The following is a 26552-nucleotide window of genomic DNA, read 5'->3' on the forward strand; positions in this document are numbered from 1 at the left end:
ACACACACACAAAAAACCCCACCTTGCATAATACATGGCAAAGCAGGATCATGTTTAACAGCGCCTGGTCAGAAATACACCGCCATCGACGCAAGCATGCAGGCTATTGTTTTGGATCAGCTCCTCTCTCGCCATGCAGGATCTCCCGAAAGGACCGCGACTAAAGAACCGAAGAAGTGTTCTGCTTGACGGTGAACATGTAGGCCGTGCAACGGCATCTGAAATCTGACCCCGGAGGTGTTTGGGATAAAGTGAGAGGTGGGTTGTCTGAAGATGGATCACACAGGATGTCATAGATTGATTCCTTTACAATCACTCAGGCATGACAGGATTCCTCTGGGAGCTCCTTATACATTCCTTCTGAAGGAATGGCCATGCAGGCAGATAGTTAGTCTGCTGGGGAAAAGATCCTTCTTCTTCTTCTAACACCAGCATGTATACGGTGTTCCCTAGAGTGCAGTGGTGGAGCAATTTCCTTCGTGACCGTTCTGAGCATTCCTTGCGTAAACCATTTTATTACGTTTTTGTTTGGTTTTTTTTTTTAAACACGAGGTGTTTCATGCCATCTTAAGCCCTTTGAGATGGATAGTCTGGTGAACGCGGTTTGTTAAGCTGTGGGTTTCGCTGCATAAGTCACCTAAACCCAATAAATACAAGCAAACAGACTTCGCATAGAAGCCACAAGGCGAACGCCCCTCGCACAGATCCTACCTCAATAAAATAATCAATGTAATGTCCCTAAACGCTTCTTTCTATACCATAAAAACACTCAGGAAAGAAGAAACGTGACGCCGAGGCCAAGTACTGTATCGCTATCCCGGAGTCCAAGTAGCTGGATCCGTCCACTCTCTCAGCAATGCTCCATCTGTCATGTTGAAATACTCCGACTTCCCCTATGACAGCTATTTTCATTTGGACTTTGCTCGGAGTCTGGTTCATGTTACGTCTCCCGGCAAAGTTAAACACGGCCATTCTAAACCCAGCGCTCTCGCCGAAGTCGTCTCGTAGCCTCGCCTGGCTCCGGTCCAACACGCACCTCTTACCAGCATTCCTCCGGGGAACCGCACTCGGCCGACTGACCGGAGAAAGAAGGCGAGCGAGAGACTCTGACTGATCTTCCACCGGTCTTCTCTAAACCACGATTCTTTTCCAGTGCAGGGTTCGCCGACGGCCGACTCAGACGTCTCGTCAGAACGAGAGCGCCGCTGTGACCGATCCGTCCGATAAAGCAGCGGGCGAGAGAGGGCCCGCCGTCTCCACGTGCGGCCCTTAACAAGCCGCCAGCACGGCCGCCGAGTGTTAAATCGCCCCGTAAAAACGTCGCAGGCCTCGTCGCCGACCTTCCTCTCGCTGAGAACGAGTCGCCGGGGAAAGATTCCATCGTTTACAATAATTCTAACGCTAATGCACACAATGCACGCAAACCCAAGGTGCAAGACTCGAGGCATTCACTCTCATTTCTGGCCATTTTACAACAGGGTTACAGCAGGATTCTTCTGGAATCGACCCCAAAAACATTCCTTTCTATAACTCCCATGTACTATGTTTACGTTCCGTACACAGAGCGAGTAACCTGCGCTTCAAGTCAAAGTGTGAGCGCTGACGAGAGGTCTTAAACAGAGACTCCGCTCTGCTACGAAACACTTAAACCGAACACTTGAACTTTATTACTCAACACTCGAAGTAGATACTAGAAAGATCTAGAGAGATAGCGGGCGCGGAGATCAATCCGGACGGAAAAACTAAAAAAAAAAATTAAAAAAAAAAAAAAAAAAAAAAGACGTCGTATAGTAACGGCTGTACGAAGAACACTGAGATAAGTGAGCTAGCGACAGAGCGCTAAACAACAGGCCCCGGTTTTTTTGGAAACCCGCTCAGCAGTCTGAAAGTAATCAAGTCTCTGTTGTTATTGAATTCGCGTTGGATTAAAAACGACTAGCATGTTAAAAACAAAAAAAAAAAAAAAAAAACCACGACGGTATCACGGACCAGATCTGTTTCGGGAACGCAGAAGGTCAGTTTGATGCCTGCAGATTTCTGGGATGAAACCCACACCAAAGAGATGGTAAAGGATTTAATCTCATTGGTGGAGCCTTGGGGATGGGGTTGGCAACACGGTGGCGTGTCGTAAACTGAACACTTGTACTTTATTACTGAACGCTCGACGGAGACGCTAGGAGGATAGAGTGCAGGGAGATCGGTCCGGGTGGAAAAACCAAAAGACGTCGTTCAGTAACGGCTGTGCAAAGGATGTTGAGACGTGCGCTAGCGACAGAACGCTAAACAACAGGCCCCGATTTGGAAACACGCTCAGCAGTCTGCAAGTCATTGGAAAGTAATCAGATTTCTGTTTTTATTAAATTTGCATTGGGATTAAAAAATGACTAGCAGGTTAAAAAACAAGGGTATCATGGCCCTTTTTTATAAACAGAACCCCCCCCCTCACCCCCCTCCTCCACCCCCTTTCAGAGTCCGTGAACAAAATAGACTTGGACAAACGTCTGCTTGGTTTCTGGACCAGATGCATGTTGTTGTATCAGCTCATGAAAGAAGAACTGGTCGATTCAGAACACGGCCGACGTGTAGAGGGTCTACCGAGGGGGTCTTTCCGAGGTAGACGCGGACTACCGAAACACAAGGGCCGGTCTGACGCCTGCGGAATTCTGGGATGAAACTCGTACCAAAGGGACGGAAATATCGTACCCTCGATCGTCTTCTAAACCGTTTGATCTCACTAGCGGAGCCTTGGTAGCATGGCGGTGTAGCAGGTCTCACAGCTACGGTGGAGCTGCTTCGACCCGGAGCTCGGATTACTCTCTGTGTGGTTTCACACGTCCGCACGGGTTTTCTTCTCGGTTCTTCGGGGTTCCTCCGACCCGAACCGCTGCGAAAGGCCTTGATGGGCCGAGTTTGGGACCTGTCCTGAATCCTGAATAAAGAATAAAGCTTTTGAAGAAAATAAAGATAAAAACTGAAGCTATATAACAGACCTGGGAGGGCATCACCCGGGAGGAAACCCAGCGTTTATTCTGGGATGCTGGGGGTTATTAGAGGAGGTCCTTGCTTGGGTTATAGCGTACCCCCGGGATGTTCTTTCTGGGGACTAACTTTCCCCCATGTATTTTAACAGAAGTCTCTGACTGCGTACTACTTCATTTCTACAAGAATGTAAATCAAGACGCCTGCAGAGCAGTGAGATCCTGCAAATGCAGGCAGAAAGGAAGATGCTTGAGTGCAGAGTGGAAAAACCCTCTCTAGTAGACGCAGGCTGAGCACAAGCACAGCACCGTTTGTGTTGGCTTCCTGTTTATCTTTAGAGTTACAGTTAGAGGGTCAATAAACCTGGGAGGTACGCTGTTACAAGTGAAATGAACAGCTTTTTATGGTAGACACTCTAGCTGACCGGACTGCTTTGCGAATCTGCACAGAAGAGGCTCGGGCCCGCCGTCGGACAGATGCGCTCTCGCTGCCCGAGTCGCCATGCTTTTAATGCTCATAGCGTACGTTTTGCCAAGCGACTTCGATATAAATCCATACACAACGTAACAGAACACGTCTCGTCATGGCGTCGTGCTTCACGTCCGCGGAGGGTCGCGTCCGGTATTTTCGACGATTCTCCTGCTGGGAAACTCTTGGTGGGAAACTCCCGCCTCTGCGCTTCCTCGGGACGACGACGCGGAACGACGCGGAACGGCGAGGACGCTCGGCGACGTTTAGCTCGTAGAACGAACCTCCGAGGCACGCGGTGTCGCGGGTATCCGAGCCGGACTCTCGTCGCGAGGAGGTGAAAGGTTTCCGTTTCAGGTGAACGGACACGAGAGGTCAGGATATACTCCGATTGGAATAATAAAACTCAGGAAAACTACGAAGAACCAAAGGACATCCAAGTCAGGTGACGTCAGTCTCTCGGCGACGACGACGGCGACGACAAACAACAAAAATGGGCTACACGCCTTGGATTCATCTATATTAATAGTCTGATATTTCTTATACTACGGTATTGCATGCAAGCTTTCAACAACTAGGCTAAGCATCGATGGCTGAAAGAATTTTTCATTAAAAGGGAAAGAACAAAAACAGGAAAAAAAAAGGATCAAGATAAATGGCACGGAGGGCGGGTGAAGAAGAGGAGTGAAGGTTATTCTGAAGGACCTGCACATTCCTTAAGAGCCATGGACCCTTTTTTTTTTTTGTTTTTTTTTTAATCTTCGGTTTACTGTAATCACAGCGGGTTTAATCAATTTCTAATGACAACAATAGGCTGCCAGAAAGGCAAGTGTTTCAGGCTTGTAAGAAGAACCCAAAAACAGATCTATGCTCATTCTGGGTGGTACTGATTTAGAAAACATGAAAGAAAACGCAAGAAACGCAAAGGAGGGGTGACGGGGGTGGGGTGGGAGGGGGTGACTGAATTAAAAAAAAAAAAAAAAAAAAAACTCTTTGGAAATGCCATGATTGCTGACCCGAACCTCAAAGTCTTCCCTGCTCTCGCCATCTGCAAGAGTGCAATCAGAAGTCCAGTTTTCTTTCTCGTAATGAATTTTTTATTAGGAAAGCCTGTGTGGCCTGTAACAGACAGTTTAGGTTAGTAACACAGAAAGATACGTTCCAGTAGTGCAGCGCTGAACGGACCGATGATCGCGGTCACGCGCGTCTTCCATTCCAAGATTTTAAATATGAACTCATGTCCACCGTTTCAGCGAAATATCAAAGAATCGGTCGAATATCAAAGAATACGCCGTGGTCCAGAGTTCAGAGGTCGAACGGTTCACGTCCTCGGGGGGGAAAAAAGAACAAAAAAAAAAAAAAGACAACCCTTTCCTGCACATGTCGAAAACACGGCACTTAGATGATGAGTTCCAACTGCCTGAGCGTGAGCTATACAGAAAAGCGAGACACAAGATTTGCGGAGCGTTCACGTGAACGGGACTTATCGAGTCCTGATGGTCGTTTGCAGATGTAGGACGTCGCTGTACGGACGCAATTTTTAAGTAATAACAAGCAGCCCCTTCTCCGTTTCTGACCGACTCGCACGGCCGAGGGTCTCGAAATTTCACCTGTACGGAGCGCGAGTGAGCGCCACGACGAGCGGATGCCGATTTCGCATCCCGCACCCTTTCCCCTTCGGTGACTCGGCTTCTCCGCCGGGTGAAAGCAGTGAAAGTGTGGTTTTCAGGCGTCTCCCGTCTCGCCGTTGAGAAGGGGGTCAAAACATCGCACGTGCTTCGATTAATCCAGAGACGCCGGCGCCTCTGTAGCTGGTTATGAAGAAACAGACTCGGTGTCTGGAGACGTTACAGAGCGAGACGCAAGCCCTGAGGCACGGTGTTTGGTTCTATTGTAATTACGAACGTGGATGAGAAGACATTAAAATCCACTTATGACGATCCGGGTCCTGAACACGGTTCCTGGATCATCTGGTTTGGAGAATAGCTTTCCGGTCGGGTCAGGTGAGTCTCCGGGCGTTGCGCAAGCATACCTTTCCTACGCCTTCCACGGCGCTTTCCTTTTAACCGCAGGGGCGATGAAAAGGCTCGCATTCTTTCCACCTGTCGAGGATCGCCGCTACACAAAGCAGCGCTGAAACGAAAATCACATCAAAAGCTCCCACCAGCCACTGTTCAAAATAACACCGGGCTAAGTGTGGGAGAGAGAGCGGAGATCAGATCCGACTCTAAAGGCAAGCGTTTCTAAAGGTGACTGCCCACGCAGTCACACGTACTATCGTGTTCTTGCGGTTTTCCCGCCCCGTCGCGCGGGCGAGCCGAAAACGGCGCCGCAGGGTGGACGTGACCGTTCTCGTCGTGACGTCCCGCCCGATCCGGCGAGAAGCGCTGCATCCGCGACCGCTCGACGCAGGGTTCTCAGTAGCGCGGACCGGGTTTCCAAGAAGGTTTACGCAAGACTGGTCTGTGTTATTGCGTCTCTAAAGCCTGAGACAAATTACTTACCGTCTCCAAGGTTACGGAGCGTTCGAGGAGATTATGTACGATTAAACCCGGGCGCTATTATTTATTTGGTATGACGGAAAGGTTTTATCGGCACGAAGGGATACGGAGCAGACGAACGATTCTCGTTAGACCAAGCGCTCGGATACCGCTCCGTTAATACACAAGGAAAGAAGAGGAAAGAAGGAGGAGAAAAGAGAAAGAAAGAAAGAAAACCTGATGTTCTCCAAGCTCGTAATACTTCATGAAGAAAAAGCCACAGCGCCCAGAAGCGTCTGTCGTTACGAACGCACGAACGCGATGGCCCTCATTTGTCAAGTGACGGATAGTTAAGGGAGCCACTTTAAACATGATACTCTTACACACACACACACAAGCACTAATACACACACACACACACACGCCAGGTCACGTCGTAGACTAGCCGTCTCTAAACATCTTTTACAGCTGTGCGCTCCCATTTCCCAAGAGAAATTTACAAATGCGGGAATGATCATGAAAGCGCATGAAGCCCTCGCGATCTATAGACTGAAACCCAAACAAACGGTTTCCCCTGTACATACACGGGCGTGTCCCGAAAAAACCAAAACAAAAACGACGTTATTGTTTAGACAACTTCAACATGTCACGGGAGCCATGGGGGGGGGGTTTAAAAAAAAAAAAGAAAGAACGTGGTTGGAGTGTGGGTATTGGGCGTGCAGGTCGTTGTCGTCTAAGACCCGACCCCCCCCGATCCCCCCCCCCCGCCCACCCGCCCGCCCCTCCCCCTACAGCCACCGGTGCAAACTGTCGCTAAAACGGCTGTAATTAGCAACTTTCAGGGACCCTGATTTGGCTATAAGATCAAGGCGCGATCTATTAAAACGCCGCAGGGCAGATCCGTTATCTCCGTCTGTACCTTAACGATCGGAATTTTTCAAAGGCGCGGAGGAGGAGTGATCACACGGCCCGCCACTTCGCCTCCTCGGCCGAGCCCCGTGCGCTCTGACAAATGTCAACCCTGTTAAAATTCCTTCGCCCTGTCGCTCCCTTAAAGTCACGCAGCTGTGTAGGCTCAGAGCTCCTCGAGTGCACCGCTTCCAGACACTCGTTTGGCCGGGGAGAGAAGGAAAAAAAAACAAAAAAAACAACAAAAAAAAACAACAAAAACAAGAAGAAAAAAAACCCCCCAAAAAAACCCTCGAGACACGTCTACAGAGGAAGTTTACAGAATAAGGTGGGACTCGGAGGTGGATAAAATGTTTTTTAAAAAGCCTCACCTCGATACCGTGACCTGGCAGAGCTTTATTAATATGACAGCCAATGGCAGGGGGGAAAAAAAAACCACCCCCCCCACCCCTCACGGTCGCGAACTAAAGAGGAAAAACGAAGTGCGTGTGCGTGCTCTATGTGTGATAAGACAAGACGTAGGATGAGAGCAGAGCCATTAAAATCGCCGTCCCCTCCCCTGGCAAGATAAGAGGAAACTCGTCCAGCCAGCCCGACCCTTCCTGATTAAGAGGCGAATACACCACGTGTCAATCATCCCGCTCGTCAAAAACGAGACAAAACGAACATCGTTTCCTCGGCACTGCACTTCTTATTTAAATTCTCCCGGCACCAATATCCCAATACGAGGCTTTTCGAATTTTTCCTTTCGGAAGATAAGTCTAATGAACACTCTAAATTCACGTGCGCGCTAAAGATCACTGGGAAAAGCTAAGTAGCCCACGGAGAGAGAGGGGGGGGGGGGGCTTGGGAGAGACACGTATAAGCAAGTATCGACAGTGTATGTGAAATAAGCTTCATTTGAAAACGTGGAGATAATAAGTGGAACCATTTCATGCATCATGACTTTAGGAGCCGGAGAATGGCGAATCTGAAGTGTTCTGAGAATTATTGCAGGAATAAAGTGCGGCTTCATCTGATGAAGCCTTTTTTGGTTATTATCGTTTAAAATGAGGAATATGACGACGCTTCCCGGTGGAAAGTGAGGTACGGTAACGAAACCCGACACGTTACCTCGGTACAGGTCAAGTAGCACGATGTAACTCGTCCTCACCAATTTCTCTCGGAAGATCATGTGCCTCAGCCATTTAAAGTCGAGAGGTTTGAAGGCGGAGAAGACGAACAGGGAATCTTTCTCGTAGCGTTCCGGAGTCTGGAAGGCTCCCTCGGGGTACGTTATTCTCATGGTGGTTTTGGAACCGACGTCTCGTGTGTACCCGCTCACCGGGGCCTCGTTTAACCTGAAAAGAAAGGGATATTTGGGAACGCGGGACATTTGAAAAACCTGCGCCCGTTATATAGAAGAAGAGACGGAGACCGATCCGAAACCGGGAAAAAACAAATTAATAAATGGTGGATCGGATATCGGAGGACAACGGAACGAATTCAGTGAAAAAAAAATCACCACCGGCCAGACCTTTTCCATTACAATCTGGACCTCGTTCACATAGTAAGAATCCTTTTTTGTGAATAATTACACCACGCACACATACACACTATTTACACACAGCACAACCTAGAAAAACGTTTACTCACCTCACCACAATGTCGTATTCATCGATACGCAAGCCCAGAGACTTATTGGCCAGGATTCCACCATTACCCACTATTATACATCGTTTACAGCTCAATCTACAGAGAGGGAGAGAGAAAAACCCCGATCATATAACCCTGTAACGTTCGACGGTGCGTTTAAACACCTTTATTCAGGTGTGAGAGGATGGCGCCGGCGCCGATCGACGTGGCAAATGACCTTCTTAGTTAGTATAGCTTTACGACTGTAAAAAGGGGCGGAGTTAGAATGAATTCGTGATCGGATCAGAGGTTTCACAGATTGGATATTTCAGCATTAATATAAATAACTAACTGGCCGATGGAAAATACAACAAATGTTTAGTTATTTTGTTTGTTATTTTGTTGTTGTTGTTATTCTATATTTGTTATTATTTATCTACTGCAGCATCCGCAGGGGCACCGCTAGGGTTTCTGGGCCCCCTGGCTAATTTGTACTTCGGGCCCAAACCCCCACCCCCCAATTATCTTTTCTTTTTGCCAAATATCTATATATATATACACACATACACACACTCATATATATACTCTCTCTCTCTCTCTCTCTCTCTCTCTCTCATACACAGAAACTCTGTCTGGATGTGTTTATAAGCTGTCGTCTTGTAATTTCTTATTCCCAAGGACAATGAACTTTACTATTATTATTATTATTATTATTATTATAATTATTATTCGAGTGAACAATAAGTTTCACACACCAGCAGCTCCAGAACTGTGAAATGTGGAAATTAGCTAAAACAGGATCATTGAATCGGTGAATCAATCTCGAGAATCAAATCGGTTCGATTCGTGAATGAATCAATCAGACTGGTTTTATGGACGGGATTCTCCGATTCACTGAAGCGAACCGACTCAATGAACGACTCACTCACGAATCGGACATCATTACAGCTCGCTCGGGACAATTAAAGCTGATTTATACGATAACATTACATTTCGATCGATTCCTCACAGAAAGCTGCTGCAAGGCTTCGGAAAGCTCAAACACACACACACACACACACACACACACACACACACACACACACACACCGGACTAGTTTTACTGTCGCTCGGTGCTTTTCCGTCCCTTGTGAAGCTCGATGCTTGGTTACTATCGCTCGATTGTGTGGAATAAACATACATTCCGGGAAATATGGTGTTCCGACATCCAAGGATTAACATCGGGATGAGAAATCGAAAGAGTTTCTATTCGATGTGAATGATAACAGCTTCATACGGGCTAGCGTCAGAGTGACAGCACAGAACAGGGAACGTAAATCGCCTTATTTTCTGAAAAACTGTGCGAAGCCGTCTTCCTCTCATCTCTTTGTCATGCTTTTCCTTCCTCTTCCGGTATCCCGTTTTTGTCTGCGCCATCTCTTGTGCAAAGAGGCCATTTAAATACCAAAATCATACCAAAATCGTAGATAGAATCGCCCGTAGAACCCTCCCCTAACCAAATTAGCAACAGCCATGGCTACACCACTAACCTACGCTTGCCCCTGTATGGAAAAAAAAAAAAAAGACGCCCTTATTGTTTATTCCCAACAGATTAGATTAGATTTCTGCGTGTTCTTCGAGACCTCGCCTCTCGCACTTACCGGTCGAGTTCTGGATTCAGTCCATACGTCTTCGTAGCCGTTAATATCGCGTCTATGATTCGCTCTGCGAAAATAAACAGAAGAACAATCGCGTGAATGCATTGGAGCGTCAGAGCAAACCGACTGCATAGTTTTCTAATGTCAAACATGCAGCGCTCGGAGACGCCCTGATGGAGACGGAGAGAGACGAACGCGGTGTCGAGCCAAAGCGGGAGCCAGCGCGCGTGCCACTGGAAGCTTTATTAGCAAGCGGAAACTAGCTGATGGAAAAAACAGCCTGTAAAAGAGGAATGCCGTTTTTAAACAAAGCCCATTCCTGTGACAAAGTCTGCAATTTAATGCTCTCAGACGCGCCGAGTGTGTCAGCTCACGAGCTAAATTTAACGAGATGTTTGGCCATAGTGAGCATTCTTCTGATGCCCATGTGGAAAGTTTCCCGCGAGACGGCGGCGTGCCTCGTCTTCCGACGCGTCTCTGGAAAGATGCGAGGCGAACGTCCCGGTAACGGAAACGAAAGGTGGCGTGATGATTATTCGCAGATTATTCACCAAAAACGAAAAAAATGATGTCAATACGGCGATGAATTCTGCCGTAATGTACGTTTCAGACGGTACTGCAGTCTCGCACTGAACGCTGAGGACATGCGTATATACGTGAACGTGTCCGACATGAAGACGTCGGGAAAACTTGCCCTCCGAAACTGCTACGAAAGCGCCGACGCCGGAGACTCCGTGTAGAAAAATTCACACGTTTTTTAAAAAAATTTTTAAAATCCGTTTACGTTGAACGTCCGCCACGTGACTGAGCGTCACGACACGTTACACTCCCCCCCCGGTCCCTGAACGTGTGAGGAACCTTACACGGCGTAAAAATCCAGAGTAAAGCACGTCTGGAGTCTCCCGTTAACGCCTCTCGTAACGGCGTCCTCGTGTACAACGTCTGGTTTGGTATTACACGAGTTAGTACGTTATTGTTTAATAGAGCACCGACTGCGGGTCACGTGCTTCAGCCTCGCCTACGCTAAATTCGTTCGGATGGATGGAATGAGCCGGATACGTAGAATTAAAAAACGTCGATTAAGACGCCGTGCTTTCGGTTCTCGCCCGTGGGAATTCCCGCCGTACGGAAACACCACCCCGACCACGGGATGAATGATTCGAAGGAGTCGAAGGCAACACCGGCGGGTCAGCGTTTGGATGAACTGTCGACAGCTGCGATCAAGCATCGCCGAGGCCGAAGCGTAAACAGCGTGCGGACCACACCGACGTCAGGGAGGGGCGCAAAAAAAAAAACAAACAAAACAAAACAAAAAAAAAACAACGCACCACTGCAGGTTCTTTACCGAAAAAACCCCCAAAAACATGCGAAGAGCGACGGTCACTAATCGTTTTCACATAACGGGATAAACACTTCATCCAAGCATCTCGGCGGGCCGTCTGAACAGACGAACCCCTCACCGTCAGTATATACAGAGATGGCGAGGGGAAAATCCGGCCGTGGGCGATTGAGGAGAAGCCCGGGTTTCACTCGAAAAACACTTTCAGATTGTGGGAAATGGGCGCGAAGGGAAATCCCCACCCCCACCCCCCGGCCCCCTCCCCCCACTCCACTTCGACAGAGTATCCGACGTTTGAATCATCGTGCTGTGAAAGCGTTTGAGCCGGTTGCAGAATGAGTCATCGGAACGCGTGCGTGTCTATTCAGCGCACAAGCAAACAACCTCCAGAACATCGTGACTCATCCTTCGGGCACGGAAAACGCTCACGTGAAAGACCCACGTTACCGCGCCCGTTCCGGTACGTCATCGAGACGCGCTTAACGAGGAAGCTTTAGGGAAGGAGTCTCCAGTGTCAGCGCTTCGTAGCAGTCAGAGGAGCTGATGCTTCTGCAGAACGAGTGTTTATCGCCGCTACAGCGTAAGAGCGAACGGGAAGCGACTTGTTCCGTGGACGACTTTAAACCGATAAAAGGTCACGATAAAGGATAACGAGACAGACCGGCGACATCTTTAAGGTATGCGGGCTTGGAGTGTACTTTTTAGATCTTTCAAATGAAAATTGTTAGTTGATCTTCATGATGTTTTATATAAAGGTGTCACTTAATCTCAGGCGATTTATTTATTTATTTATTTATTTATTTATTTGCACCAGTGACTTTTTCCCCCCTTCATTTTTTTTCCACGGTACACATGATCGATTGTGAGAACCTCCTCGAGCGCCGTGGCATGATATCCCCGTGGTGTTTCGGACAGACTCGAGCTTCGGGCCGGCGGTACGGATTCCGAACGCTTTCTCTTCCCCTTCCACCTGACTTCGGTTACCTGAGGATATGTTTTCACTCGGGAGCAGAAACCCCAGCAGGCGTGGGAGGATAAAAGGAACCGTTTACGCTAAACCTGGCAGGGAAGACAGTATCTATTTTTATCTCTCCTCTCAATACCCGAGCGCTTTGTGCTCCGCTATTCACGACCCACACGTATCGCGTCTCCGGGTGAATAAAGCTCGAAGGGGAGGTACGTGTCTCCCGCGATGCGTGGAGAAAAGAGAAACCCGCGCTAACGTAAACACAGCTCTGCTGTCTTCACAAAGCCTCGGTGTGTGTGCGGACGTGGCGGGCCTCGACGCCGCACAATGCTCACATTCAGCTCGGGTCGTCTTCCCGCGCTGGAAAAATGTGACTCGGATCTAAGCTATCTTTCCGGATCGGATCTTAATCGGAGATTTACAAGCAGCTGCGTATGACGATAAAAAAAAAAAAAAAAAAAAAAAAAAGGTCATTCACGCTAACAATCGCGGCGAGTCTGTGGATTTATACGCCATTACCTCAACCCGTGTCGGCAGAAAGACACCGCCACAATAGCACCATTCTTCAGGAGGAACATTCTTGTGCTTTGATGATGGAAAGATGACGGTCTGCGTTACCTAACCTCACATATGGAGCTCTTCAAGCAGCTACTTTGAAAAAATAAACACTGTTTAAAAACAAACAAACAAATAACTAAATAAATTCAGCTAAAAATACAACCGAGCTTGTGCGCACCAGGTAGCGTGACGCCATGCTCGCTAAATGGTAACACCGGTCTTGATTCCTCGTGATCCCTTTCGACATCGTCATCCTTTCGTCCTGTTTTTAAATCCTCGACTACTCGGTTCGGCTCGGCGACATTTCACGTAGCGTGTCATTCGCGTAGCTGTTTGTGAATGTAAAAAAATCTGCAAAGTTTCAAAAATCAAAGCGCACGACAGACGGAGTTATCGACTCCCGAAAGAAGGAATCGATTCTGAACGGCCGAGTCGAGTCGTTAGTGATTCCAGACTTTACTTCCTGTACTAACCTACGTAGGTTTGTAACAAAAAGCCCCGCCTCTGGTCTTCATCTCTGCTCGCTGACAGCGGTAGACCGATCACGACAGACTGGGACGTCTGACCAATCAGAGCGGAGTATGCTCTCTGAAAGGAGGAGTTCAGAACGAATCGTTTAGAACGGATCATTGAACGAGTCGTTTGTGACACTGGGGGAGAAAAGGTAACGCTGCAGTTTAAATGATGAGCACGGTAAAGTGTTTATTGACCTCGGATGCGTGAAAACCTCTCGTACGAGAGCTTTAAAACAAAATCAGGCGTGTTTTAAATCCATAATATGTGCTCTTTAAGCTAATTCATTCGTTCGTTCATTCACACAGCTCACATATCCCACATACAATTTGACAAATAAATAAATAAAACTAATGATAATGGTGCATACCTTGTGTTTTCAATCCAAATGGAGGTAAATAGTTGTTGACTTTCGCTAAGCGTTTAAAGTTCCGGTCAAGGAACATAGGGGCCGGCTTAACAAACCTGTAAGGAGGGAAAACAAGACGTCAGAATGCAGGCGTTTGACCCGACGACTCATTTCGCACTTTCACTTGCAGGAAATCGTCGAATCAGCAGCACGAAGCGGAGCAGGACGCGACAGTGAACCTTCTGCGGGTCTGCGAGAACGCCGTGCCGCATCCTCAGACGACTGACGGACTAACTTATTACGCAATTACAAAACGCACGGGATTTAGACAGAGTAAAACTGCCTCGTGCAAATTTAATACCAGCCCATCGGGTGGGATCCGTTCGCACGCAGTCGCGTTCCTCGACACGGGTTCTCCCGTCTAACGGTACCTCGCCCTGCATCCGCATCGACTCCGCCCGGTACGAACAGAACATTCAGAGAGCGCAGCCCCGCCCGATTGTTTTCTATTGGCCCACAAATTCAAGTTTCCAAGTTCGCAGGAAATGAAACTGTCACGTCCGGCGTCCTTTCCCCGTCGGCGAACCGGCTCTCGTTTCCGCCGAGTGAATTATACGCGTGTTTGTCGTGACCGCCGGTTTAGCTGAACAATTCACGTAGGTACTAGTCAGTCAACGCAAATCTGAGATTATAAGCCCCGCCCCCCAGAAAATAAGTCCAGGATCCTTTCGTGGTTTGCGAACTCGAGTGTGAATACACCTTAACAGGAATAAATTAAACCGCTCTGTGTATTATTTGTCGTCGTCTTTTGTCCTACGGGATAAACGTGAACGATTCCGGTAACTCTTAGACCTCCGTGTCGGCTCAGGCGGAGCTTTGCCCGCGTCGTGTCGCGAACGTTATCCGTAATAAACGCCGCTTCCCGGGCCGGACGCTCGGAGCCTACCGAGTCTTTACCAGAGCGTTTTTCTGTGAGAGGTTAACGCTCCTGGCTCGCCTCTGCCGTGACCCTCTGGTCGGGGCGTAAAGACGGTGAGGTTGAAGCGGTACGAATCGATCACTCGCGCTCACTCTTCCCTCTGCTCCTGGAAACCCGCCGGCAAAACGGATGCGCCGACCTCTGACCCCCGTCCCCTCTCCGATCCTTCATCCCTGGCACGTCAGGGTTTCCAGAACTTTTAAAGCAACGCAAATAGGAAATTTTAAGGAAGTGTTTGAGTCAATCACGCCCAGGGCACACAGCGCAGTGTGATCGTTGGATCCGGTCCAGCTTCCAAACCGGGTTTCCAGTTTGCATTCGTTTCCTGCTTTTCTTTCCAGTCACATAACCTCATTTCTCTCAGATTTTTTCCCGTATTCCTGCTCTGGGTTTAGACCCGGGCCCTTAAATCACGAGACGCCGTCCTGTTTATTCGGCGTGTGAAAGCGGGGTTCGGTTTGAAGGGGAACGCGAGCGGGTTTTTAAGATAAATAAATAAATAAATAAAGCAGTCGCGTTTTGAACGGTTTTCTGACGGAGTTCGACTTAAAGAGTTTCGTCTTAAAACAAAACAAAAACAAAAACAAACGGAACGAGATTATGGCTGGATTTTTCCACCAGAAGAACGAATCAAAGAACGCTCACAAGTCCTCGATTTAGCTTTTCCTTTCTTTCTTTCTTTCTTTCTACTGAAAGGTTAAAAAGGTCAACCTGTCCCACGGTTCCTAGCCGGAGAACGTACACGGACTACGAATCTTCCTGCGAAACGTAAACATTGTGGAAGGCGCTCGGGAAAACGTCGCGCCGACGTGCTAAAAACGATCTGTTTCGGAGAAGCGTTCAAACCCAAATAAAAATCTGCTCGATTACCGAACGCGATGCCCGGAGATCCGGCGACTCCACGCTGAAGTCGAGCTGTATTTCATTTCAACTTTCGACTTCCACAAGTTTCGCAAACTTCTACGGCACAGAAAATCGGACATCGAGTCGAAGGTAAAAAAAACAAACAAACAAACAAACAAACAAAAAAGAAACAATATTTATTTATTTATTTTTAGTCCGGAAACTTTCAGGAGATGAACAGCTCCTACAAACAGACCGGTCTGACGGCCTACGCGTCACCTCTTCTCTCCGTTCCAGGAGAAATATTTCTGACTAGATCCTAACACGGGTTGTTTTTGTTTTCTTCCTCCTTCCCCTAAAGACGTATTCCATGCGCTTGCTCTACACGCAGCTTCTGTAAAACGTGCTCACACAACGGAGGTCTGTTTTCACGACCCTCCCGGATCGAGTCCTTCCCGTCCGGTTCGTTCGCTTTAACGCTCGCCAGCCTTTTATCGTTTTTTTATTTATTTATTTATTTTAAATATGACCAGAGCAGAACGACCCAGAAACATTCCGACGGTAACGAGTTGATTACAAACACGTTCGCGGTGAGATCGAACAGATGTTTACACCACGGCGCCGGTCGACTCCGATCCGTCATTCGACTTCCTCTAACAGGCTTCTAATAAATCGCAAGGTTTTCATATGAGCGCGCTCGTTTGCTATACGTCATCGTCGCTATGGTGACCGCTCGTTCACGGGGACAAGCGGGGCCGGGCGATATAATCGATACGACACCGGTATCGCGGTGAAAGACTACGCGATACACTTTCCTGAGACATCGTTGGCGCGGCGATGAATTTGTTACGTTTTTAATATCTACAGACTAGATGCTACCGAACGGACGACGCCGATTTGACGTAATCGTCTGAAGGCGATTCAAAATCTTCCTCGTCTTTACAGGCGTTAAAGAAAAGTGTCGTCAGACTCGGTTTAACGGTTTTTCTTTTGTTGTTGTTGTCGTCTTGTTTATTTTAGCTAAATTATACATCCTGACGCGCGTCGTGGATCGCGATACGATATCGTCGTCATATCGCCCAGCCCTGGCGACGAGCCGTATTTCTTCGGTCTCATTAACGTCAGGGAAGAGAAATAAGACGGGACGGCGGTGAAGCGGCCGTTTACGTTAAGCGGGGACGGAAATAATCCGCAGCACTGAAATGTCACTACAAACGTATTGGAATAAATGAAAGGCGCAACCGTGGTGGTGTAAGCGGGATAACGCGCTTCAGGAAGTGCCGGTGAAGGGGAAGTGTCACGGCAGGAAGTGAAGCGCGAGTGTGGTTAACGCGGAGAGATACAAACAGTGCGACTTTTCCGATTGTGCTAATTGTTTTAGGGCCAGAAAACGTGCCAGAGCGTAGGAGGAAAGAACGCGGAGCGGTCACGCCGGGCGCTCGCCTCGTATCACCCGACACACACAGACGCTCTGAGACCTTGCCAAAACAAACTGTGATTAATTACTGTGTGGCTTTTGGGACTCGGGCAAACCCAGATTATAAATAACGGGGGTCTGAGAGCGGTGGGTCCTCACACACACACACACACACACACACACACACACACACACACACACACACACACACACACACACACAGAGCTCTGCTTGTCATAAAGGGTCCTGAACAGGAGGCCTGGGCACATTGTGCTCATTTCCTCACGCCTATCTCTCACTCGGAGCTGTATTTTTATAACCGCCCGCTCGAGTTCACCCCAGACATTTGATTTAAGACTCCAATGCAAACAATTTGGGAAAGCAGAGAAGGGGAGGTGTTGAAAATAAATTGGATTCCAGGAGCAGGCCGAGGATTTAACTTAACTTAACTAACGCTGGGCCGAGGGCTTCCCCCCCCCTCGCTTTTACTTATCCCACAGTGGAGTGTGTGTGTGTGAGTGAGAGAGAGAGAGAGAGAGAGAGAGAGAGAACAGCTAAACGGATACGGCATAGCTCCGGGGGTAACAAGCTGCACGGAATATATATTTTTTATATCCAATCAAGCGGAGCTTTAACTCGGGTTACACGAGGAGACCGACTCAACCGCTACGCTGCTTAGATTCCTCATCGAGGGGGCAAATACTTGTACTCATTCCTTACGGGGCAACATCTGTTTGAGTAGAATACGCAAATACTAAACGGCACACAACTTTAAACACAGACAGATAGACAGACAGGCAGATGAAGACGGAGACAGAAACAGACAGACAGACAGACAGACAGGAGACAGAAAGATAGAGACAGAAACAGACAGACAGACAGATAGATAGACAGACAGGCAGATAGACAGACAGACAGATAGACAGACAGACAGATAGACAGACAGATGAAGACGGAGACAGAAACAGACAGATAGACAGATAGATAGACAGACAGATGAAGATGGAGACAGAAACAGACAGACAGACAGATAGACAGAAAGATAGAGACAGAAACAGACAGACAGACAGATAGACAGACAGATAGATAGACAGACAGGTAGATGAAGACGGAGACAGAAACAGACAGACAGACAGACAGGAGACAGAAAGATAGAGACAGAAACAGACAGACAGACAGATAGATAGACAGACAGACAGATGAAGACGGAGACAGAAACAGACAGACAGACAGATAGACAGAAAGATAGAGACAGAAACAGACAGACAGACAGATAGAGACAGAAACAGACAGACAGACAGATAGATAGACAGACAGACAGATAGACAGACAGATGAAGACAGAGACAGAAACAGACAGACAGACAGAAACAGACAGAGAGACAGATAGACAGACAGGCAGATGAAGACGGAGACAGAAACAGACAGACAGACAGACAGGAGACAGAAAGATAGAGACAGAAACAGACAGACAGACAGATAGATAGACAGACAGATGAAGACGGAGACAGAAACAGACAGACAGACAGACAGATAGACAGAAAGATAGAGACAGAAACAGAAAATTAGATGGAAGGACACAGAGAGACAAAAAGAAAAAATGGACAGACAGACAGACAATTAGATGCACTGACAGACAGACAGACAGAAACACAGGGCGACAGACGAATAAAGGGATACAGACAGAGGCATATATATATATATATACAGATACAGACAGACAAGATGTAACAAACAGATGCAGAAAGACAGACAGACAGGCATAGAGAGGCAGACAGACATATATACAGGCGAACACATGGAGAGACAGAAGGACAGACACATAGACAGAAAGAGGGAAACACAGACAGACAGAAAGATAGATTCACAGACAGACAGAAGAATTCTGACCGACAGAAAGACAGCAGGAGAGACAGAAGGACAGACATATAGTCATATATCGACAGACAGAGACAGATGGACAGACAGAGGGATACAGACAGAGACAGATGGACAGACAGAGGGATACAGAGAGAGACAGATGGACAGACATATAGTCATATATCGACAGAGAGAGACAGATGGACAGACAGAGGGATACAGACAGAGACAGATGGACAGACAGAGGGATACAGAGAGAGACAGATGGACAGACACAGGGATACAGACAGAGACAGATGGACAGACACAGGGATACAGAGAGAGACAGATGGACAGACACAGGGATACAGAGAGAGACAGATGGACAGACATATAGTCATATATCGACAGAGAGAGACAGATGGACAGACAGAGGGATACAGACAGAGACAGATGGACAGACAGAGGGATACAGACAGAGACAGATGGACAGACAGACCTGCCCCTCACGCAGCTCCTATTTCACAACTTATTAAGGATTAAATCTCTCTCCGCTCCGTGCGATCATTCTTCCCATTCTTGAACAACGTTTCCTTTTTTGATTGTTTTTTTATTTTTTAAAGTACTTTAATTTAATTACAACTTTAGAACGAAAAAGAACAAACCCGAATGTCCGGGTGCGATTAGTTCTATTGTTATTGTTATAGTTCCATATTAAACCATGTTTTTGAGAATTCACAAACGATCACAAAATAAAAAGAATGAATTTTTAATCGAAGCTTTAATAAAAATTCACTCCGCATCTACGCGGTCTCTGCCAAAACCCGATCAGCATTCAGAAAGACAATAAAAAAGAGTGCGCCCCCTGCAGGCTGACGATAATCGTCTGTTAAAATAACAGCTACGGGTTTTTAGTGAATAAATAAATAAATAAATAAAATCATACGATATATTCTGGAGAAGAAGAAAATAAATCTACCCAGAATCTAGAAACTCAGATGATCTGCATGTGTTATTTTAATTTCATTTTATTTATTTTCAAGACAGCACCCTGAGAAAACGCTACCGTCTAAATAAATCGAAAACGGAGGATTTTCTATATCTTTTTTTTTTTTTTTTAATTCGGAGTTATTTTGAAAAATCCCACCCTGATGAATTTTTCAGAAAATTAGCCGACGAGAACATCAGATCAGTACCGGGCACTAAGACTTACGCATTAGCAGAGTAAATGAATTAAAAGCAGAACTGTTCCTACAGCGAGGAATAAACAAACAAATAGATAAATAAATAAATAAATAAATGACTCCGCCCATTTTTTCCACTCAAAACTCCACTGGAACAAATGGCTCAAAAGGGGAAAAGGAAAAGAAAGGGAGCCGCGTGCTAATCCGCCGCCGTGTCACCGTTAGGAAGCTCTTTCACCGACTTGGAAATGATGTCACATGACCCTTACAGAGTTAATCTCTAAACAATTCCTCAGCGATGACAGAAAAATGAACCTCTTGAGCGAAACAATCGCTTGTTGACTCGTGCTGCGATGGGAGGGGGATAAAAAAAAAAAAAAAGAAGAAGAAGAAGAAGAAAAAAAAAATGACTGCCTGTGGAAGATGGATCTAAAGATGGGGAACAAATGGAGACGGGTGACATCATCGCAGATCATCGAGCGATCTCCAGATCTGATTAAGCGGAGGATGTTGAGTCATTCCCGCCTCCACGGTAGCCGCTTGACAGACGGCTTTCGGCGCGGAACGTGGACGAGAGAAGTGTTGTTGGCCAGGAAATGCTGACGGAAAACGCCGGCTCTTCGTGAAGGTCGCTCGTCGGCTCGGATTTAGGAGGGAGAGTCCTCCGTGGGGCGAGACGGAACGGCGGTAGGGAGCGGGAAACGTAAAGAGAAACCGGTTGGAAAGAATCCCCGGATGTAAAAGGAAGGCTCTGAACAAATAGAACACTATTTGGACGGGATTAGCTTTCCGGAAGTATAATCATCACGGTCAAAATGACATATGCGTACAACACGCACTTAGTATTATCATGTATTATAAGCGCTTAGTGTAGGGGGCGTGGCCTGGCACAATGCACGTGCAATGATCTTGGGTAGGTCACATGACCTACCATGACGTCCTCAGAAACTTATCCAAGAACTAAAACCCTCGGAAGCGTCGCTCATACGATACGTCCTCGTAAAAATTTTTATTTTTATTTATTTAAATTTTAAAAAAATATATTTTTTGGAGTTATTTCCGGAGCTCATTTTTATAAAATATGGACGTAAACTTTACAGAAACGTGCGTATGTGAGCAATTCGGACCGGAGGATTTGGACTAAAATCTCCCGCCTCGTCGTCCGACACTAACCCCGTTTCAATACGGCTATCGGGGAAAAAAAAAAACCTCTTACGTCGTCGGTATTTTCGCCGTGCTGCGGTTATGAGCTAAAAAATCGAGACGCTGAAGAAAATGTAGAAAGAAATCCATTCCAGTGGGTAACGTGAACCGTGACCAAGCACGATACGGTGACGGTCACAATCCCGATCGTAGGGAACTCGCTCTATTCCGAAGACATATACGGTACATAGGTACGGCCTCCACGTCTGGTTGCGACGTGCGGGTTGCCAGATGTTGATGCTATGATGTCGGGGCAGTACAGTAGCCAAGTGTGTACAGGCTAAACTTTACATACTTAAAGCTTTTAATGTGCTCAACTACGGGAAAAGGTTGGCGGTAAATTACGTGAAGCGGTTCTTACTTTGGGAAGATGGCGGTCATCTTGGCGGCGGCGTAGCCGGGTTTACAGGCTCCAGTGCTGAGGTTCTCATACCTGTGCATCAACTCCAGCGGGCTGCACACAACAACGGTTTCACATTTACACGGGTAAGAAGTTGAGAATTCAACAAATATATTGTAAAATAAATAAATAAATAAAAATAATAATAATAAAAAAATAAAAATACATAAATAAATCATTAATAAAAAAATTTTTTTACATAAAGATTGAGCCTTCAGCTGTAAATGTTCCCGAATAAATAAAGTAAAAAAATATATATATATATAAATAAAATAAGTTAAAAAAAAAATACTTTCAAATAAAGAAATTAAAAGTGAACACAATTTACGAAGAAAAGTAAGTAAAATAAAAAAAAAAAAAAAAAAAACACACTGCACATGCACGAGTAAAAACAGTAAGAGTAAATAAGTAAAAAATAAAGTTACGATATTCTATATATATATAAAAAAAACACAATTACATTTAATCAACAAAACTACGATTAACATATGATTTAATAATAATTTCCCATCACTGACTTCACTTCCAACTCTTAGGTTTTTAAAAAAAAATTATTTTCTTATTTATTATTATTATTATTATTATTATTATTATTATTATTTCACATGAACTATTTTCTGCGCTCTGCAAATCACTTTGCAAGCTAGTTTTTATTAAATTTTTTAAAAACGCATAAAACGTAATATTACTACTAATATTATTAAGGTGCCTCACTTAAGCAAGACATTCGTGTGGCTCTTGCCGTGGTTATCGTTTACGCTGCAGAACGCTGCGACAGAACGTTACCTCCGACAAATTAGCTTCATATAAGCAATTTTTTTTTTCCCCCTCGATCCCTTTTCATTCTTCCTCCATTTCTTATTTTTCTTATTTGGCAAAGAAGTGCCAATATTTAAGATGAGGCTGACGGGATTGAAACGTGACGCGTGTATTAGTAAGACCGAGGATCGTACAACGTACAGCGTAGCGATCCCTGAGCGTTTAAAGACGTGTCTGGTCTGGAAAGGAAAGAAGAAAAAAGAAAAGAAAAAAAAAGGAGGACCGGGGACTCGGGAGCGGAGGAACGAAACTGGAATTCTTGTAAGTCATTAATAAACCTGTAATACACACCGAGAGCAGTTTAAATAAACAGAGTGCTGGGAGACGAGCGGGCAGCCGATGAGGCTGAGCAGTGCTCTAGCGTGTGTAGCGTGAGCGTGCGTGCGTGTGTGTGTGTGTGTGTGTGTGTGCGCGCGCTGGTCAAGAGCACTGAGATAGAAGTGGGCGAGGATGGACACGCACTAGCTGGACCACCATGAGAAAAGTCGACTCCGTTAAAGCAGATCAAAGCTGACTCTCGGGACGCATCGGTATCGAAAACGGAACCAGACGGCGAACAGCCTCGAAACTCGCAAATCTGTAAAAACCGAAACAAACGCTTTCGTCACGGGACGCGAGTGCCACTCTGAGCAACTCGAACATAAAAGCACGACAGCCACCACGAGGGGGAAGTTGAGGTAGGAGGGACGGGCGAGCCAACCGAAATATCGCCTCGCGATACTTTCCTCCGATGCGTCATTCACAGATAACGATACGAAGGATGGCTAATAAGGAAACTTTTGTTTATTATTAGGTATTCCGCAGCGAAAAGGGCGGGGAGATACACAATAAATTCATCTGTTTTTACGTCATGTAATGTTAACAAAATTAAAACGGCAGAAATAACGCACGCGTTTTAAAACGTCGAGTCACGTACGGCCCGACGGGTTCCTCGTGAATGTCTCGATACCGATATTATATCGCCTTGTCGGCCAGCCTCACGAGCTAGCGTGGTTTCCGCGATCGCGGCTAGTCGGGTTGGATCATTTCAGAAACGTTCCACGGCATCCGACGTAACTCTGAATGGATTAAAAAAAAAAGAGAGAGGGAAAAATCCCACTGTATGTACATTTCGTATCCAGTTCGACAGGTTCTAACGTTTAAACGTTTAAGAATCCTCTTTTATTTACAATCGTGTTCTTGTGTGAACTCGACCGGTTTAAAAGAAAAACAAAAACACCCACGGCGACGTCCGTGGAACGTGAAACGCACACGATCTCTGCGGTGTATGTTTAGAATGTTAAAGATACACTACTAGAGAATAAATTTACATAAATTTACATAAATTCCGGCCCTCGTTTTTGACGAAGTGGACCATGTTCGGCTAGGCAGGCGCGCGACGATGTACGCTCGAATCTACCTCGAATCAAACCCTGACTGCGCCTAACACTGTTAACCGGATTATGCGAAACGTAGCTAGCGTGTTGGGTTGGCGATTAGGCTAGCCAGCTCGCGTAGCCCATAGTGTAATCTAATCTCGTTAGCGAGGCGATCTAATTCAGATCTGCACATCGAACGCAGACAGTATTCTATTACACTTGCCTCCCACGTTATCCCAGACGATCGGCGTGACGTCGGGTTGTGTGCGGAGCCTCACGTTAACCCCACGTTACTGTTAATTCAGGTCGACTCGCTCATCACCGGCATGAGATCTAATCCAAGACAGTTCCACCCCCTTCCAAATTAACCCCTGTTTATAACAGTAATAGAGGAATCTCATCCTGTTTTCAATCGACCAATAACGACTGGACACTTGGCTGCTTGGTGTATTATTACTAATGTTGCATTCATGCGCATGGGACAAAATAATAGATCTAGAGTCATTTCCATGTGTGGCATTTGCATCTGGAGTCTCTCAACTTGAAGACTCTGTGTATGTAAAGCAGGCCATCGTGGGGCTGGAAAATCTGAATGAATTAATCAGAGACAGAGGAAAACATTACGCAGGAACAAATCAGATGGTATGTCGGGAAGAAGCACAAGACAGGATGGGAAGATGGGATGAGAGAAGACCGGGGGTGTGACGACGTGAGGACGGTCGAGGAGAACTTTCGACCGTGAGGGGCAGCGCTGACCGGAGCAACGTCTCCAGCTGGGAGGTACAGAGGCATCAGAAAGGATAATGATGTAGAATAAAGCGAGATCCAAACCACCGGACAGGTCAAGAACATGCCGGGGTGAAGTACAGTTGGCTTTGAGAACAGGTTTATGGGTGTGAAGACGAACCAGTCACTGGAAGTGGAAAAGGAAGTGTCCAAAGCACTGGCTACACTGGCCGTGACTGCTCAGATGTAATTAAAGGCAAAAAGCCACAAATCGAGGAAAGTCGAGGGAGAGTCATGAGGCGATAAACGAGTGAACTACTGGGGGTATTTTTTCATTGATTCGTGTCCAAAGAAAAAGCTTGAATCCTTCCACAGACAGAGATATAATCTTACTTCAAAACTGTGTGACTGGTTACCATGGCAGTGGAAACAAGAGCTGACGTCTGAAGTCTGATTGGTTCGAGTGGGTATACAGGGCAGGCCCTGAAGTCTGATTGGTTCGAGTGGGTATACAGGGCAGGCCCTGGAGTCTGATTGGTTCGAGTGGGTATACAGGGCAGGCCCTGAAGTCTGATTGGTTCAAGTGGGTATACAGGGCAGGCACTGAAGTCTGATTGGTTCGAGTTTTTATTCAGGGCAGGGACTGAAGTCTGATTGGTTCGAGTGGGTATACAGGGCAGGCCCTGAAGTCTGATTGGTTAGAGTTTTTATTCAGGGCAGGCCCTGAAGTCTGATTGGTTCGAGTGGATATACAGGGCAGGCACTGAAGTCTGATTGGTTCGAGTGGATATACAGGGCAGGCACTGAAGTCTGATTGGTTTGAGTGGATATACAGGGCAGGCCCTGGAGTCTGATTGGTTAGAGTTTTTATTCAGGGCAGGGACTGAAGTCTGATTGGTTCGAGTGGATACACAGGGCAGGCACTGAAGTCTGATTGGTTCGAGTTTTTATTCAGGGCAGGGACTGAAGTCTGATTGGTTACTGTAACATTGGGGAGGGGAAACCTGTTGTCTGATCATCTTTGAAACTGCAGTCTGATTAGTTGCAGTAAGTCTGGAAGCGGGAACTGCGGCCCCATTGGTTACTCGGCCAGTCTGCTTTTACACTAGGCTTCTTGAAGATCTGACCAATCCCTTATTCTCCCTGTTGGTTAACTCTACCTCTTTCTTCACATCCCTACTCTTCATCATTGCACCCTTTTTGGCATTAATCATGTAAGCTACCACTTTTTAGCGTCGTTAAATATGTTTTGGGACTCGTCAAATACACTGGCGCGTCCACTCGTTCAGCAGGCTAGCTACTGATTTTATTATTATTTTTTTACTTATTTTCTAAAAAGCACTAACACTGGCTAACACCCAAGCTAGCTAGGCATTTAAGACCAGCTACGCCATTGTTTAGAAACTGCGGTAACTTTAACGCTAACATTATGCAGTGAGGAATGAGTTCATAATCAATAAAACCGACTTACAGCTTCGCGTCCAGCGTCAGAAGAAAGCCCTGGTTATCGAGCGCTGCTGCAGAGAGAGAGAGAGAGAGAGAGAGAGAGAGAGAGAGAGAGAGAGAGAGAGAAGACAGACCAATGAGGACGAGTTCATCGCAGGCTGAGCGAAAGCAAACACTGAAACGCCCGGCCATCGTTCATGCATCATCGTTAGCGTTGTTGTTGTCGGTGCTAGTGAAGAGAAAACCTCTGCTGTGATGAGGTCATGAAGCTGCGGTGGCAGGTGAAAGAAGCGGAGCTCGGACAGCCAGCGTACTCCTCCCCATCAAACCTCAAAACCATACGTGCTCATGTCCAGGAATGAATGAATGAATAAATAAATAAATAAATAAATAAATAAAAGTGCAATGAGCTTAAAGAAAGAAAAGGCAAGAAAAGGGCTTGCATTTTTGTTCCCGCTAGTCAAAATGAGCCGGAAGATTCCGACGGAAGCGGTTCAGCATTCGTATGAAGCTCGGCAGCGCTATA

At 46.5% G+C, this 26552-nt stretch overlaps 1 protein-coding gene across 5 annotated transcripts in view; it reads right to left on the reverse strand.

The window, feature by feature from the left end:
* The window catches only part of st3gal3b (ST3 beta-galactoside alpha-2,3-sialyltransferase 3b), a 63273-nt gene that overhangs the window by 9378 nt on the left and 27343 nt on the right, over positions 1–26552 (reverse strand). For 3 of the 5 annotated variants that reach the window (XM_017495608.2, XM_017495607.2, XM_017495606.3), the window contains 6 exons: positions 26052–26097; positions 21639–21731; positions 13835–13929; positions 10091–10154; positions 8472–8567; positions 7990–8176 (listed from right to left, as the gene is read on the reverse strand). In XM_017495608.2, coding sequence (XP_017351097.1) covers positions 7990–8176; positions 8472–8567; positions 10091–10154; positions 13835–13929; positions 21639–21731; positions 26052–26097 — 581 coding nt within the window. The remainder of the gene's footprint in view (positions 1–7989; positions 8177–8471; positions 8568–10090; positions 10155–13834; positions 13930–21638; positions 21732–26051; positions 26098–26552) is intronic. The other 2 variants (XM_047162776.2, XM_047162773.2) reach the window with 1 other exon arrangement.

This window comes from Ictalurus punctatus, chromosome 20 (genome assembly GCF_001660625.3).
Source record: "Ictalurus punctatus breed USDA103 chromosome 20, Coco_2.0, whole genome shotgun sequence".
Taxonomy (NCBI): Eukaryota; Metazoa; Chordata; class Actinopteri; order Siluriformes; family Ictaluridae; genus Ictalurus; species Ictalurus punctatus.